The 12,480-nt window shown below is 32.4% G+C and overlaps 2 protein-coding genes and 2 long non-coding RNA genes across 8 annotated transcripts; 2 read left to right on the forward strand and 2 right to left on the reverse strand.

Moving 5' to 3' along the window:
* Window positions 1-337: 337 nt before the first annotated feature.
* LOC128888120 (uncharacterized) lies at window positions 338-1,684 on the reverse strand. The gene is made up of 3 exons (XR_008460168.1): window positions 1,499-1,684; window positions 1,194-1,407; window positions 338-1,055 (listed from the first exon to the last, which is right to left on the reverse strand). It is a non-coding gene; the product is annotated as an uncharacterized LOC128888120 (long non-coding RNA).
* A 389-nt stretch (window positions 1,685-2,073) lies between these two features.
* On the forward strand, window positions 2,074-3,244 carry LOC128888084 (peptidyl-tRNA hydrolase ICT1, mitochondrial). Its single transcript, XM_054144718.1, has 3 exons — window positions 2,074-2,387; window positions 2,619-2,807; window positions 2,911-3,244. The coding sequence occupies exons 1-3, from the start codon at window positions 2,229-2,231 to the stop codon at window positions 3,166-3,168; spliced, it is 606 nt and encodes a 201-aa protein (XP_054000693.1). The 5' UTR covers window positions 2,074-2,228; the 3' UTR covers window positions 3,169-3,244.
* A 151-nt stretch (window positions 3,245-3,395) lies between these two features.
* LOC128888040 (clusterin-associated protein 1) lies at window positions 3,396-7,763 on the forward strand. 4 transcript variants are annotated; one of them, XM_054144642.1, is made up of 6 exons: window positions 3,396-4,074; window positions 4,790-4,986; window positions 5,631-6,029; window positions 6,101-6,339; window positions 6,744-6,922; window positions 7,017-7,763. In XM_054144642.1, exons 2-6 carry the CDS (start codon window positions 4,801-4,803, stop codon window positions 7,289-7,291), a joined length of 1,278 nt encoding a protein of 425 aa, XP_054000617.1. In that variant the 5' UTR covers window positions 3,396-4,074; window positions 4,790-4,800; the 3' UTR covers window positions 7,292-7,763. The 4 variants fall into 4 exon arrangements, with proteins under 4 accessions (XP_054000617.1, XP_054000619.1, XP_054000618.1 ...); XM_054144644.1 differs by having other exon boundaries at window positions 4,877-4,986; XM_054144643.1 differs by lacking the exon at window positions 3,396-4,074 and adding an exon at window positions 4,193-4,210.
* A 792-nt stretch (window positions 7,764-8,555) lies between these two features.
* LOC128888126 (uncharacterized) lies at window positions 8,556-12,479 on the reverse strand. Of its 2 annotated transcripts, XR_008460179.1 has the most exons (4): window positions 11,931-12,479; window positions 10,405-10,685; window positions 9,535-9,776; window positions 8,556-9,431 (listed from the first exon to the last, which is right to left on the reverse strand). It is a non-coding gene; the product is annotated as an uncharacterized LOC128888126 (long non-coding RNA). The 2 variants fall into 2 exon arrangements; XR_008460178.1 differs by having other exon boundaries at window positions 8,556-9,776.
* Window position 12,480: the final 1 nt, after the last annotated feature.

Below are 12,480 nucleotides of genomic sequence, written 5' to 3' on the forward strand. Positions count from 1 at the left end.
AACTTTTACAGGAACCTAACCTAGCAGCAAACTGGATAATCACAGAGTTTCTAAAAGAAAATAACTTACAGATTTAATAGGAGACAAAATAACAATACACACAACACTCTGAATCACAGAAGGACACCAACAATACAATAAACACAGAAATATATACGGACATACTGCACTTAGGATAACATCATATCTGGTATAAAAAAATACACTTAGGATAAGCTGACTTCTACTATTAAGTATTATATGTAGCAATGTAAATATTTCTATTTTTGTACTTTTTATATCTAGGACTAATAGACCTAAACGCCAAACAAACAACACTTTCTGTTGCGTGAGCGGCCAAGTGAGTAACAAAAAGCATAACCTTGTCAGACGTTAGCACGCGGTGGCATGCTTCGGCAATCTCTATCCACGTGATCTTATATACTGTCTCATTGTTAATCTCCCATACTCGATTCCTCAACACTTTCAAAGCTTTACATCAAAGTACTAGAGTTCTTTTACTACTAATAGAGTACTGTTTTCAAAATGTTGACATATCTTATCTTTTAGCAGGAAAATTTTCAACTGAAAAATTATAGAAACGATTTGGAAACTATAGATTTTTATCTAGCTGTAATTATCACGTTTCATACAATGAAGTAGTTCATGCAGAGAAAAATATTAGATTAAAACATATATTTACGAAATCAGCAAGATTTTTTTCTTTTACTAAAATCAAAAATAGATTTGAAATTTGTGATAACGATAATAATCTTTATAATCTTTCCATTGATGTAACTTGTTTTCTGGGAATCTTCGAAACTGGATATTTATCCACTTGTGTTGTTGATGATTCCATTAAAATTTACATATCTGGTTATGGGTCCCATTCTATTGCTAAAAAACTAAATTGTAATATATGTAAATTATTAATTGTGGAGGATAAAGGTAAAACTATTGGCGAAGAAGAGGCCTTTCTGTTCCTACAGAAGAAGTAATGACCGTATTCAATCATATATATGCCATACTGGAAGCCATAATTAATGATACTGACTTGAAGTCCCAAGTTGTAAAATCTGAAAATCATAAACATATTTTATATAAATTGACATATATTAGTATTCATTCAAATATTCATTATTTTGCATTTTCCGATTATGATTAAAAAAGGTAACACACCATGGGAATACCCCTAGAATGATGAGGAAATTTACCTGTAACACACTCTTGTAATTAACTGCACAATTCTTTCCTTGGGTAGCTTCCCTTTATCACTTCCACGCGTTCACTTAACCTCTTTGGCTTCGTATCAACAATTTTGTCTATTTCACGTTTGTATTAACTTATAATATCTCTTATTAATTTTAAAACACTTCAATTTGGTCCAAAGGTTTTAACTTCCTTCACACTTATATTTTCTTCAAACCACTGTAAATATTTCAAGTTTAATGCATCATAACATCAAACTACTTTCTTATATCTACAGATATTAATATACTTTTAAACTACTTTTACTTACTATAGTCATAATATTTATATCCTACTTTTACATAATTAATAACAAATGGTGTAAATTATGGTGTACATTAGTATAGTTTTCTATTGCATTGTAGCGCTACATGTAATAGAGCTAAGTTCACGTGATAGCGTAACAGTAGTATGCAGTAGTATGTTTGCCTATTTACGGCTATACAGGGTGTCCCAAAAATGTTGGAGATCCTTGAAAGGGGTGGTTCGGGAGGTGATTTGAAACAACTTTTTCCTTAACAAAAAAGTTGCCAAGGCTTCGTTGAGGAGACATTAACTGAAAACCTCGACCAATCAGAGGGCGCTCCATTGGCATACTCGCGCTCTGATTGGTCGGGAAACGCGGTCGCCTAGCACGTAGCCTACACTACCGCGATCGCTCCACCGGAATACTCGCGCTCTGATTGGTCGGGAAGCGCGTAGCCTACACTACCGCGGCCGCTCCAACGACATACTCGCGCTGTGATTGGTCAGTGTTTTCCATTAATATCTCCTCAACGAAGCCCGGACAACATTTTCGCTAAGGAAAAAGTTGTTTCAAATCACCTCACGAATCACCTCTCTCAAGGTGTTACAACATTTTTGGGACACCCTGTATAGTATATACCTCACGATAGTATATGAATATAGGTTATTGTAGGTTATGTTATATGATACAACTACAATAAACTGTAGTTGCGACACCACCTTCGACTGGTTCTGACAATTAAAAAACAAACAAAATGAATATCGTTGGTCGACAATGTCTTAGAATTTTTAAATCTGACCAAACTCAACAGGGTCTCTGTAATATTCTTGGAAGAACACTTGCTTATAAAAGTGCTGTGTCCCTTGACAAATTGTATCCGACAAGTAACCTAAAACTTTACACACCAACCTTTGTAAGTCTTTCGTTCCATTATATTAAGGAAAAAGTTTTTCTATATTATAATTTACTGTCGGTTTATTATTATATCGATATTTGTGTTTATAATTAGCTAAAACAAATAGTAATAATAATTTTCTAGTTGTCTATTTTCAAAACTTTAACTTAATATTTTTAAATTACAAAAAGTTTAATTTTTAGACTAAGTCTCTACCATAGTAATGTCTATAGTATTAGATCCCTTCAGGTTCCTGAAGATCCAAATGTGAAATTCGATGGCTATATACCCTTACAAGAAATTGATATAACATATAGCCGTAGTAGCGGCGCTGGAGGACAACATGTAAATCGTACAAATACTAAAGTAGATGTGAGGTTCCAAATACAAAATGCTAAATGGTTATCGGAAGAAATTAAAGAAAAATTAACAAATAAGGTTTGTAATTTAGGTTTTGTAAGACTCATTTTGATAATTGACAGAGATTATGATGCACTCATGCAAAGTAAGACTATTTAAATTGGTGTAATATTTGTTACAGTATAAATCTAAACTTACCAAGGAAGGTTATTTAATAATCAAATCAGAATTAACTAGATCGCAACAATTGAATTTAGCTGATGCTTTAGAAAAATTAAGATCAATGATTCGAGAAGTCATAAAGCCACCGCCAGAGGTATCTCAAGAGTCTTTAGAAATGAAACGAAAACAACGACTTAGAGCAGCAAGAGAAAGACTTTATGAAAAACGAATGCATTCTGAAAATAAAAGATCTAGACAAACTTCATTAGATTTCTAGTTTTCTTTACATAATTGTAATTATATATTGCATATAAAGTAACATACTGTTAAAATAAATGAAATGTAATATAAGAGTAGAATTTATATGATTATGTTTTCAACCTATTTCTTTTTACTATAAGTAGATCACTGTATAAAGTTTACTTCCAAATTGTTTACAAGGTTAATACACATTTCCCTAATAGATATCTTTATAATTATAGGTAAGATTTTATGTAACATTAATAAGGAAATTTGCTTTACATTGAAACAAGATAGCTATTACTTGTTCATACTAACCTTCCATTAGCCACCTTATTTTTATTGCTTCTAAAATCTTTAATGTATTACATGATAGTTCTTGAAGTTTAATAATAAAAGCCTTTTTTAACAATAATTGAAAAATGAATGGAGAAATTTAAGCATGAAATGTCACTATATAAAAAAAAACTACAGTGGTTGATGGTTAACCCATTCAACTCTAGTGGGACATATGTGTCCCAATGAATATTTCTGGTTAATCATTGATGAAATTACAATTGAGACTTACAGGAATACATTTTAACAAAAATGAACATCATTTACACAGGGGGAAATTATCCCTTCTTTTCTGGCTAAAGCCTTTGATTTGTAACCAATCTTAGTTTAATAGAATTAATTTCTAAAAGAGAAACAGACAGAATTGAAATAGAAAACAGCTGGGTCAAAACAATTAATATATATCAGATGCTTCACATATGTACCACATATAACTTTTTGGACTATATAATACCTATAACTTCCTATGTCTGGGGATGACTGAACACATTCTGATTCCTATTGAAGACCAAAACCAGGAAACCCAATGTTGAAAATCAACCTTTCTTACTTCTATGATTCATCAAACTTAGCATTCAAGGCTCTTATACAACTTTAATCTCGCATTGTAAGCACATTTATTTTGGTGGTTTTATTACTAGTCAAAAAAGCACATGGAAATACCTCAACCAATTATTGGCCATACCTGGTACATTGACCTGATAGAAGAACTATCTCTCTCTCTTGGTTCTTTGATTATTGAGGTTGTATACTTGAAATCGAATCTTATTCATTGTAAGGACATTTATTCTTGGATTCGTCTTACTTATGAAGTTATATATTAACCACAAAGATAGCAACTCACCGTAGAGTAATATTACAAAATGAACATCAATTTCTAAATTCAACGTGCCATAAGAATTGCAAAGGGAGTGATAGTTAAATATCCGTGAAATAAGTTCACAGAATTCGAAAAACTAATACTTTTTTAAGGTCATTGTCTATTTTTATGAATTAAAAAAGTGTATGGCTATATAACTATATATAGTTACGTCACTGAACTATACCAATAATTTTATAATATAGTTTGTTATAGTATTTATAGTATTACTATAATTCAGCGGGTTACATATATGTGGTGTAACCCGTTTCCCTGGAAACGCATTGCGCGTAAATGAAAACATAACGAGGAACATTGGAAAAATATTGTGGTTCATTCATTTTCATTCATTTCCATTCGGAAATGTCATATCGTGACCTAAGAAGTAGATAAACTAATGTTTTCATTATAAATGTAATAAATTTCATAATATTATGATCATAATAATCGTTATTTTTTGTAGATTTTACGGAAATGATGCGAGTGCTCGGTTATTCGAGACTGATCTCTATTGGAAATTTTCGTTTACCGAATTTTCCATTAGTTGCAGAAATTCTTGTTTGGTTGGTGAAAAGATTTGATCCTGATGCCGACATACCTAATGAACATAACACCGAAGAAGAACGTATTGTATTAATTCGTGCTATTGCCGAATTCATGGTAAGAAAAATGGTTTATTAAAATTTTTAATCATTATTCCAAAATAATTAAATTTAATTATATTGTCTTATTTATTTATCTATATTACATATTTTCATTTTAGTATTATTTTACTTTATTTGTTTCTTATGTTTACCCGTAACATCACTCGCATAAATCTCGACATTACAAATTCCGTTAAAATGATGTATACTAACAATATGTAATAATGAAATTTATATATCTACTATTAATTGAAGCAAATAGATATTAAAAACATGTTTTGTTTTGAAGAAAAATAAATCGAAGTAGCAGAATTGTAAATACAATAATATTTTCACTTTTAAAGACATAGTTTATTAATCTTGAAAGAAATACACAGAATTCGTAGTGTATACTTGTATACCATACTAAAATCAATTATTTATTTTTTTTAAATAAAACAAAAAAACATTCGATTTGGTAATTGTTATGTTCAGGTAAAAAAAGGGAAATTAATAATTAATAATGCTTATATTCACTTATTTTGAAATGTATCAGAAAATATGAGTTAATGTAACTTTTATAACATTTATTATAAATTTAAATTGCTAAACAACTATAATGAAATATATTTTTATGTTCTTTATGTTAGAAATTGATATTATTAATTGGTTTTAATGTAGGCAATAAAAACGAATGTTAAGTTAAACACAAAGAAACTATACCAAGCTGATGGCTATGCTGTAAAAGAGTTATTAAAAATAACTACATTATTGTATGATGCTCAAAGCAACAGTAACAGCAATAATGTAATAACCAATGATAACTTTAGTTTAACTAATTTTGATATTTCTGATAAAGTTAATGAACTCAAATCAACTAGACAGTTAGCTAGTCAGTTGACTGTGACTGGTGCATCATTGTTTGACTTATTGGGACGTGAAGTTGATCTTCGGGAAATTCGTAACTCTAAAGTTGCTAGACAGTTTGATACATCAGAAATTGAAATGGCATTAAAAAATGTTATCGAAAGTATACGTAAAGAAATTGATGATACCAAAAGACAGATCGATAATGTGAAGGTATTACTCGTTTTTTCCTTTTTATTTTCAAGATATTAATTTTCTTGATACAATTTGCTTTTATTTGTAAGGATACAGAACAAAATTTGGATGTGAGAATTGAAAGGCGTCGTGCAGAACTTGATAGGAATCAGAAAAGACTACAAACATTAAAAAAAGTACGCCCAGCTTTTATGGAAGAATTTGAAAAACTGGAAGTAGAATTAAGATCTTTATATGACGATTATTTACATAAATTTCGATATCTTGCATATCTTGAGCATTTATATGAAGATACAGCTAAAGTAGAACAAGAAAGATTTGAAAGGCGGTATGTATATTAACTCTGATAAGTGAAATTAATGACATAGGGCAGGGTTTCTTACAGTTCATTTTTTAAAATTCACTCTCGATAAAGGCATATTCTGCATTAACTCTCTAAAATAATATTAAATTCTTACTCTTCAGTTAACGTATTTCTTTAGTGAATTAATATTTCCTTATCAAAAAATTATTCTGAAAGAGATCATAAATGAGTATGTAAAAGAAAAAGCTCTTATCAGTGGCATTTGAGTACAAAATTCATAAATAAATAGCAATTTATTAATGCTCTAGATTAATTATTGCAGAAAGCATTTTTTTATTCCATAATATAATATGCTGTATCTGTTTTTTGAAATCTTGTGATTGTATTAATATTATATATAACTAACTATAATTTTTATGTAACAAAAGGCAAGAAGCAACACGAAAGCAGTTGGAAAAAATGAGAGCAGAGGATGCCAATTTTGAAACCATGATGGAAGGAAACGATTCTATATTAGCCACACATCTTCAAGAACCTCCGCCTCCTCTCAGTGATATAGAGAAACAAAATACTGAGAAAAGAACTCAGAGTAGTCGATTAAAATCAGGTAAAAGATATTACAATGTAGTTAATTGTTTCAAGAAATCTTTAATCATTAGTCTAAAAATTGATGTTTTAAACTTATTTATACAAAACAATAGCTGGCCGTGCATCAAGAATGCAAATATCACAACGTCGAATTTATGGCAGCATGTCAGGGCGACAGAGGGGAACTATTCAAGAGTCAAACGATAGCGAGGGTTCTCTAGATAGTGATAGTGATTTACTGATCGATGGTGATCTCGATGATGATGATGATGAAGACGACGATATTTTAGACTCTGTAAGAGGACCAGAAATTGGAAATTTTGATTTAAAGGTTGGACAAGAAAAACGAGCCGTTAGTAAACTAGATCATTCAGACGAGGACTTTTAACCATTATAAAAACAACCACAAAAGCTTCAAAATATATGTCAATTTTAATACGTCTATTGTAGTATATATACGTATATTTTTACAATAACTAAATGGATATTGGCTGAACTTTGTCTCAGGGGCCCATTTCTTTTTTTTTTTTTATTGGTTAAGGGTGCGCAGGAGATAAACTGGCCCACCAACGGAGAAATAACAATGAAAAAAACATTTAATAGTTATGCATTTCGTAATCAGGGGAAGTAAATCTATCGTCTCATCAAGCGTTTTTTTTTTTAAATTGAAAACAAAAAAAATTTCGTGCCTTTGAACGCAGTTTTAGCATGTTTCAAAAGTGAAATTGCAAAATCTGTAACTATCGCCCACAGCGGAATGTTATAAGGAGTTGTTTAAAAAAAAAATCAGACGGAAAGGTCGCTTCCTCACCTCATGAGATGTAAATAACTGTTTGGAAAATTACAAATGTTTGACATCATTCTGTATTTGTCTCTCCTCCGATTGTTGTATCTCCCTCTCTGTCACAGCATCATTGGAGAAACAAGGATCTATCTATCCTTGTCCCGGAGCTTCCTACTTTTTCCGCTACTGTCGTTGAAGTCAACTCGGAGTTTTGCATATGTGTGAAGTTAGCCCCGCACTTTACGAATTATTGATTTTTTTAAATTGTCTACATTGTGCTACGTTTGTGCTACGTTTGTGCCGTAAACCTCAGTCAAAGTACAGGAGTATAGTAATGCCTCGATAAATGCACAAGCTCGGGATCGAAAGTGTGCATTTATCATGGAGTTCCCACATTGTTTGATCTTTGCCGGCAACTTCGAACGTAGTAAAGGACGGCGAATAACAAAAGCGGACGGAACGAAACAATACTAATGCAATTATGAAACTTTTATCAACAGATTTATGGCATCTTTCTGAATAAAATGAGACGAAACACGATATAATTTGAATTATATACCATGCATCTTTTTTTAGTTACTCGATACATAATAAGTTGTTACAAGTAAATATGTTCCCAATTATGTCGTGATTGATTTCAAAAGTGTGCGGATGTAGTATATTACTGATATATTAGACTCCAATTTTTTTTTTTATTAAACTTTTAGTGTATAATATGTGTTGTCTTTTGCACAACCCTCAGACCCAATCCTACATATATTATTTATTGGTATCATATATTAAAAATAGATGTACAAAATATAGTTTCTTATATAACCATTCATTACAGTTGAGAAATACACGTTTTCAACATATATATTTGCAGAATATTCTGATTCAAGATCAAACAATGTAGGATCTCAATGATAAATGCAGAGTTTCAATCCCGAGCTTGTGCATTTATCGAGGCATTACTGTACTCCGCTACACGCGAGCGCGTGCGAATGCGAATGCGATTTTGTAATAACGAAAAGTTGTTGTGCTAGTCTAGCACAATCCGGCATAATCAAAGAAAATTCAGAAATATCCATATTTTTAATCACCTCCACCTTTCTTTATAAATTTTAGATGACCCTCGAGCTAATCTCAATCCTTAACGCACGTGTCTCGTGTATCGTAATAGCACAATTTAGCACATCTTGCAAAATTCGATTAGCTGTCGCCGTTCGCAAATTGTGCGAATATTAAATTTTTTATTTCTAAAAATTCAACATTTTTTATCTGCAAAATGAATAGAGATATTGAGTTTCTATCAATGGCACAATATAGTACAAGTTAGAACGCATCTTTTTATAGAAGAAAAAGTTTGTTTCGGCAAAAGTGCGGGGCTAGTATAATTTAGGTTTTATTTCTGCACATAATTGTTATTGATGCTATGAAACTCTTATTTACGGCACAATTCAGCACAAACATAGCACAATACGGTACAAAAAGGAAAAACTCCGAATTGGAAAAGTGCGGGGCTATCAAAAATTTTGTTTGGTCTATTTTCATGAGTACTCTTTGACTTACAGACTTGCGGTTTACGGCACAATTCATCACAAATATATAGGCCAATTGGTAGAGAATTAAAACAGCGTTTTTGTGACAAAAATAGTAACAGCAAACTGATTGTGCTGTTACATAAAAGGGGATGCGTAGATTAATAGGTATATGTTTTTCACTCCCAACTCTGTTCCGTTTTCTTGTTGTTTACAATTTAATGCTAAAAAATCGTGATTTTTGTCGTTTTTTGCTTATAAATTTTAAAGTAATGCAGCAATATCAATGCTCCAAGGAGATAAAATCTAGGCGATGAAAATACTTACAGAATGAGACGTCGAACGTCTCGATCGGATAATGAGGAACGGAGAAAAATCTAGAAAACCGGAAAATTCAGCGTTTCTTCACAAATTCGTATCTCCGCCATTTTTTAAACTGAGACGCTGGCCTTTTGGGAACAAGTAGCGATTGATATGTTCTTTATGTGTGCAAAAAGCGGGGATTGTCAGATAGGTGGTTTTCTCACAATCGCAATCTGAATTTTTCAGTGCGCTTTCTTCCATCGGGCCTGTATGAAAATTTCTTTCCATAGGGCCAACTCTTAACTAGGTACAATAAACCAACAGTAAGCAGACAATTGACTCTACTACACTTCAATAAAACAGCTTTCAGAATGTTTTTGGAGATTATTTTCTTTTACATATGAGATTTATACTTTAATTGAATAATAAAATTGAAATAAAAACCAATTTGTATATTTGAAAAATATTTTATTTGAAATTTTGTAATGTTAGTCTTTTATTCAACTTTTGGGTGTATAACGTTCATTAACGGGCGTTATCCCCCTTTGTAAAGCTTTATTAAATTTTCCCATTAATTTATATGGAGGCCACATGCATTCTTTTTTGAAGACATAAGCCACTCCGATCGTACAACACCAACACTTCCATTGTCACCATCTTGAGTTGATTCAAATTCAATTACTTTGTACATTACGTAAAAGTAAAATAGAAAAGTTTTTTGTTTTATAACCGTCGTTGTTAGGAATAAAAATTCACATGAACTAAAAATGTATATTAAATAGAACACAATAAAACAATACGCATTACTGTTGTACGGACGGATCTTTCGTCTTTCGAAACGGACAGCAAGACACCATGCAACTGCACACAATATACATATAACAGTCATTTCACCTTTAACTCAAAAAATAAAACACTCGCGTTCCGAATTATATTCGTAATTCGCTGGCTTTGACTGACTTCACGCACGTCATTTTCAATCATTATTTGTGCTTTATTGTAAATGTCAATGCGTAACATAAAATACGGTAATGGATAACAAAAATTAACTGTCTAGTGACAACGATGCCCGCCCAGCATCACATCGATTAAAAATTAAAAGAAACAAGAGTCGAAAGACTCGCCCCGTCATTGTGCCGGCAACAATGCTTTTCATTTGTTTTCATTTTTGCTTTCTGAAATTAAAGTAGACAAATTTGATGAATAATCAATTAATAAAGTTCAATATACTGTACATAACGAAACTTCAGTGGGCCATCTATTGCCCAACGATGAAAAACCGCGAGTGTTATTCATAAATAAGAATAGAATGAACAACAGGTTCTTGTTTGTAACAAGATTTCCTCAACATCTAAGGACAACGTTTAAGCGTTGACGTGCTTTGGTTGGTCCGACGTAGTATTATTGTTGCAAGTTTCTTGTTAATTAACCAATTATAGTAATTGTTAGCCCAACATTGGGTATTTGTACGAAAATTGTCATAATCCTTTTAACGTAGGCCCCTATTTGGGCATTTGTAGGCAAAAGCACTAACTATATCCCAACTGATTCCCAACTATTGGAAACTGTTGGCCAACCATAAATGCTACTAGGGCGGGGCTAACTTCACACACATTCGTAACCAGTTCTTCTATGGCTTCATCATTCGTTTTCACGCGGGCTAAATATGAACGGAACAGAACAAATAAAAACTATACTGGTATATACTGGGCGTCCCAAAACTCGCGTAGCCGCCGGAAATGGGAGGTAGCTGAGACGATTCTGAACAACAATTTCCTTTGCAAAAATGTCGAATGGGGCTTCATTTTTGAATTATTATCGATAAGCACCGACCAACTCGAGCCGGGACTGGCTGGTTACGCTAGGTCGCCATGTAGCAGACTGAACGCGCGCTAATCGGGCACTGTGATTGGTCAGTGTTTTTCGTTAATAATTCAAAAACAAAGCCACATCCGACATTTTTGTAAAGGAAATTATTATTCAGAATCGTCTCAGCTACCACCCATTTCCGCCTCCTACGCGAGTTTTGGGACATCCTGAATATGTATGTTCCACTGCTAATAAAAAGAAAATTTAAATAAATAATGGCTTGTTGACTTACCAAGTATAAATTATTCAAAAGAATATTTACTTTCTATAAAGAATTTTACTATCCACCTCTAAATTTAGAAGAAAAACAGAAGTTACGCTCAATAGACGCCACTACTTAGTACACACTTTTTTTCACCATTTGAGTAATTACAAATTGAACATCAAAATCTATTGGTAAACGCTTCAAAAATGTACTACTTTTAGAATAAATCTTAAGCAATGATAGGAAACAAAAGAAATCCATTTAAAATGTAAAATTCAGGCGTAATGAAACAACTACGGAACGCACGTGTCCCAGTAGCTGCGAAAGGGATAATTTGTATACGTACTAGTTTTGTCCAAAGTTGATTCAGAAAAGAAAAATGCGTTAACGAAAGCCAGTACCAAATCACATCTAAAATCCAGGTTCAAAAGGTTTGAAAGAAACAATCAGACGTAGTGAGGAGACAAGCTACCAGCAGCAAAGTAGCTAGACTTTTTAGTGAGCTGTGCCTGAATGGCTCTGGTTGACCACTTGATTTGGCGCCAATTGTATTAATAGTAGTTCGTGTATTGTACCGTCAGCCCTTTTAGAATTCTATGTATGCATTTTACTTTTCCATTGACGAAGCGATTGGTCTATCTCCTTCTCATCCTCGACTATCGGCTATAACTGTCATTCGTTAAATGACAGGCATACATTACGATATTATTATTGAATTACGACGTATCCGAGGTAGAAAAGAAAATGACAGGTGCGGGGAACGCCAGTCGTTCGCTGTGACAAGTGAACATTTACGGAATATCCTCAATATTTTAAGCACGGTGGTTACCATATCGCGTCGACTGTTAAATTTCAGCAATTTGTCGCCAGACTTTTTCATTGATGAATATTTCAAT

This window comes from Hylaeus anthracinus, unplaced genomic scaffold (assembly GCF_026225885.1).
Source record: "Hylaeus anthracinus isolate JK02 unplaced genomic scaffold, UHH_iyHylAnth1.0_haploid 11989, whole genome shotgun sequence".
Classification (NCBI taxonomy): Eukaryota; Metazoa; Arthropoda; class Insecta; order Hymenoptera; family Colletidae; genus Hylaeus; species Hylaeus anthracinus.

Excerpts from the sequence above, each read along its gene's own strand:
- LOC128888084 (XM_054144718.1), top strand. The coding sequence starts at position 2,229 with ATGAATATCGTTGGTCGACAATGTCTTAGAATTTTTAAATCTGACCAA. Across the intron at positions 2,388-2,618 it reads AACTTTACACACCAACCTTT|GTTCCTGAAGATCCAAATGT; the intron begins GTAAGTCTTTCG and ends AGATCCCTTCAG. Across the intron at positions 2,808-2,910 it reads AAGAAAAATTAACAAATAAG|TATAAATCTAAACTTACCAA; the intron begins GTTTGTAATTTA and ends TATTTGTTACAG.
- LOC128888040 (XM_054144641.1), top strand. The coding sequence starts at position 4,690 with ATGTCATATCGTGACCTAAGAA. Across the intron at positions 6,340-6,743 it reads CAAGAAAGATTTGAAAGGCG|GCAAGAAGCAACACGAAAGC; the intron begins GTATGTATATTA and ends ATGTAACAAAAG. Across the intron at positions 6,923-7,016 it reads GAGTAGTCGATTAAAATCAG|CTGGCCGTGCATCAAGAATG; the intron begins GTAAAAGATATT and ends ACAAAACAATAG.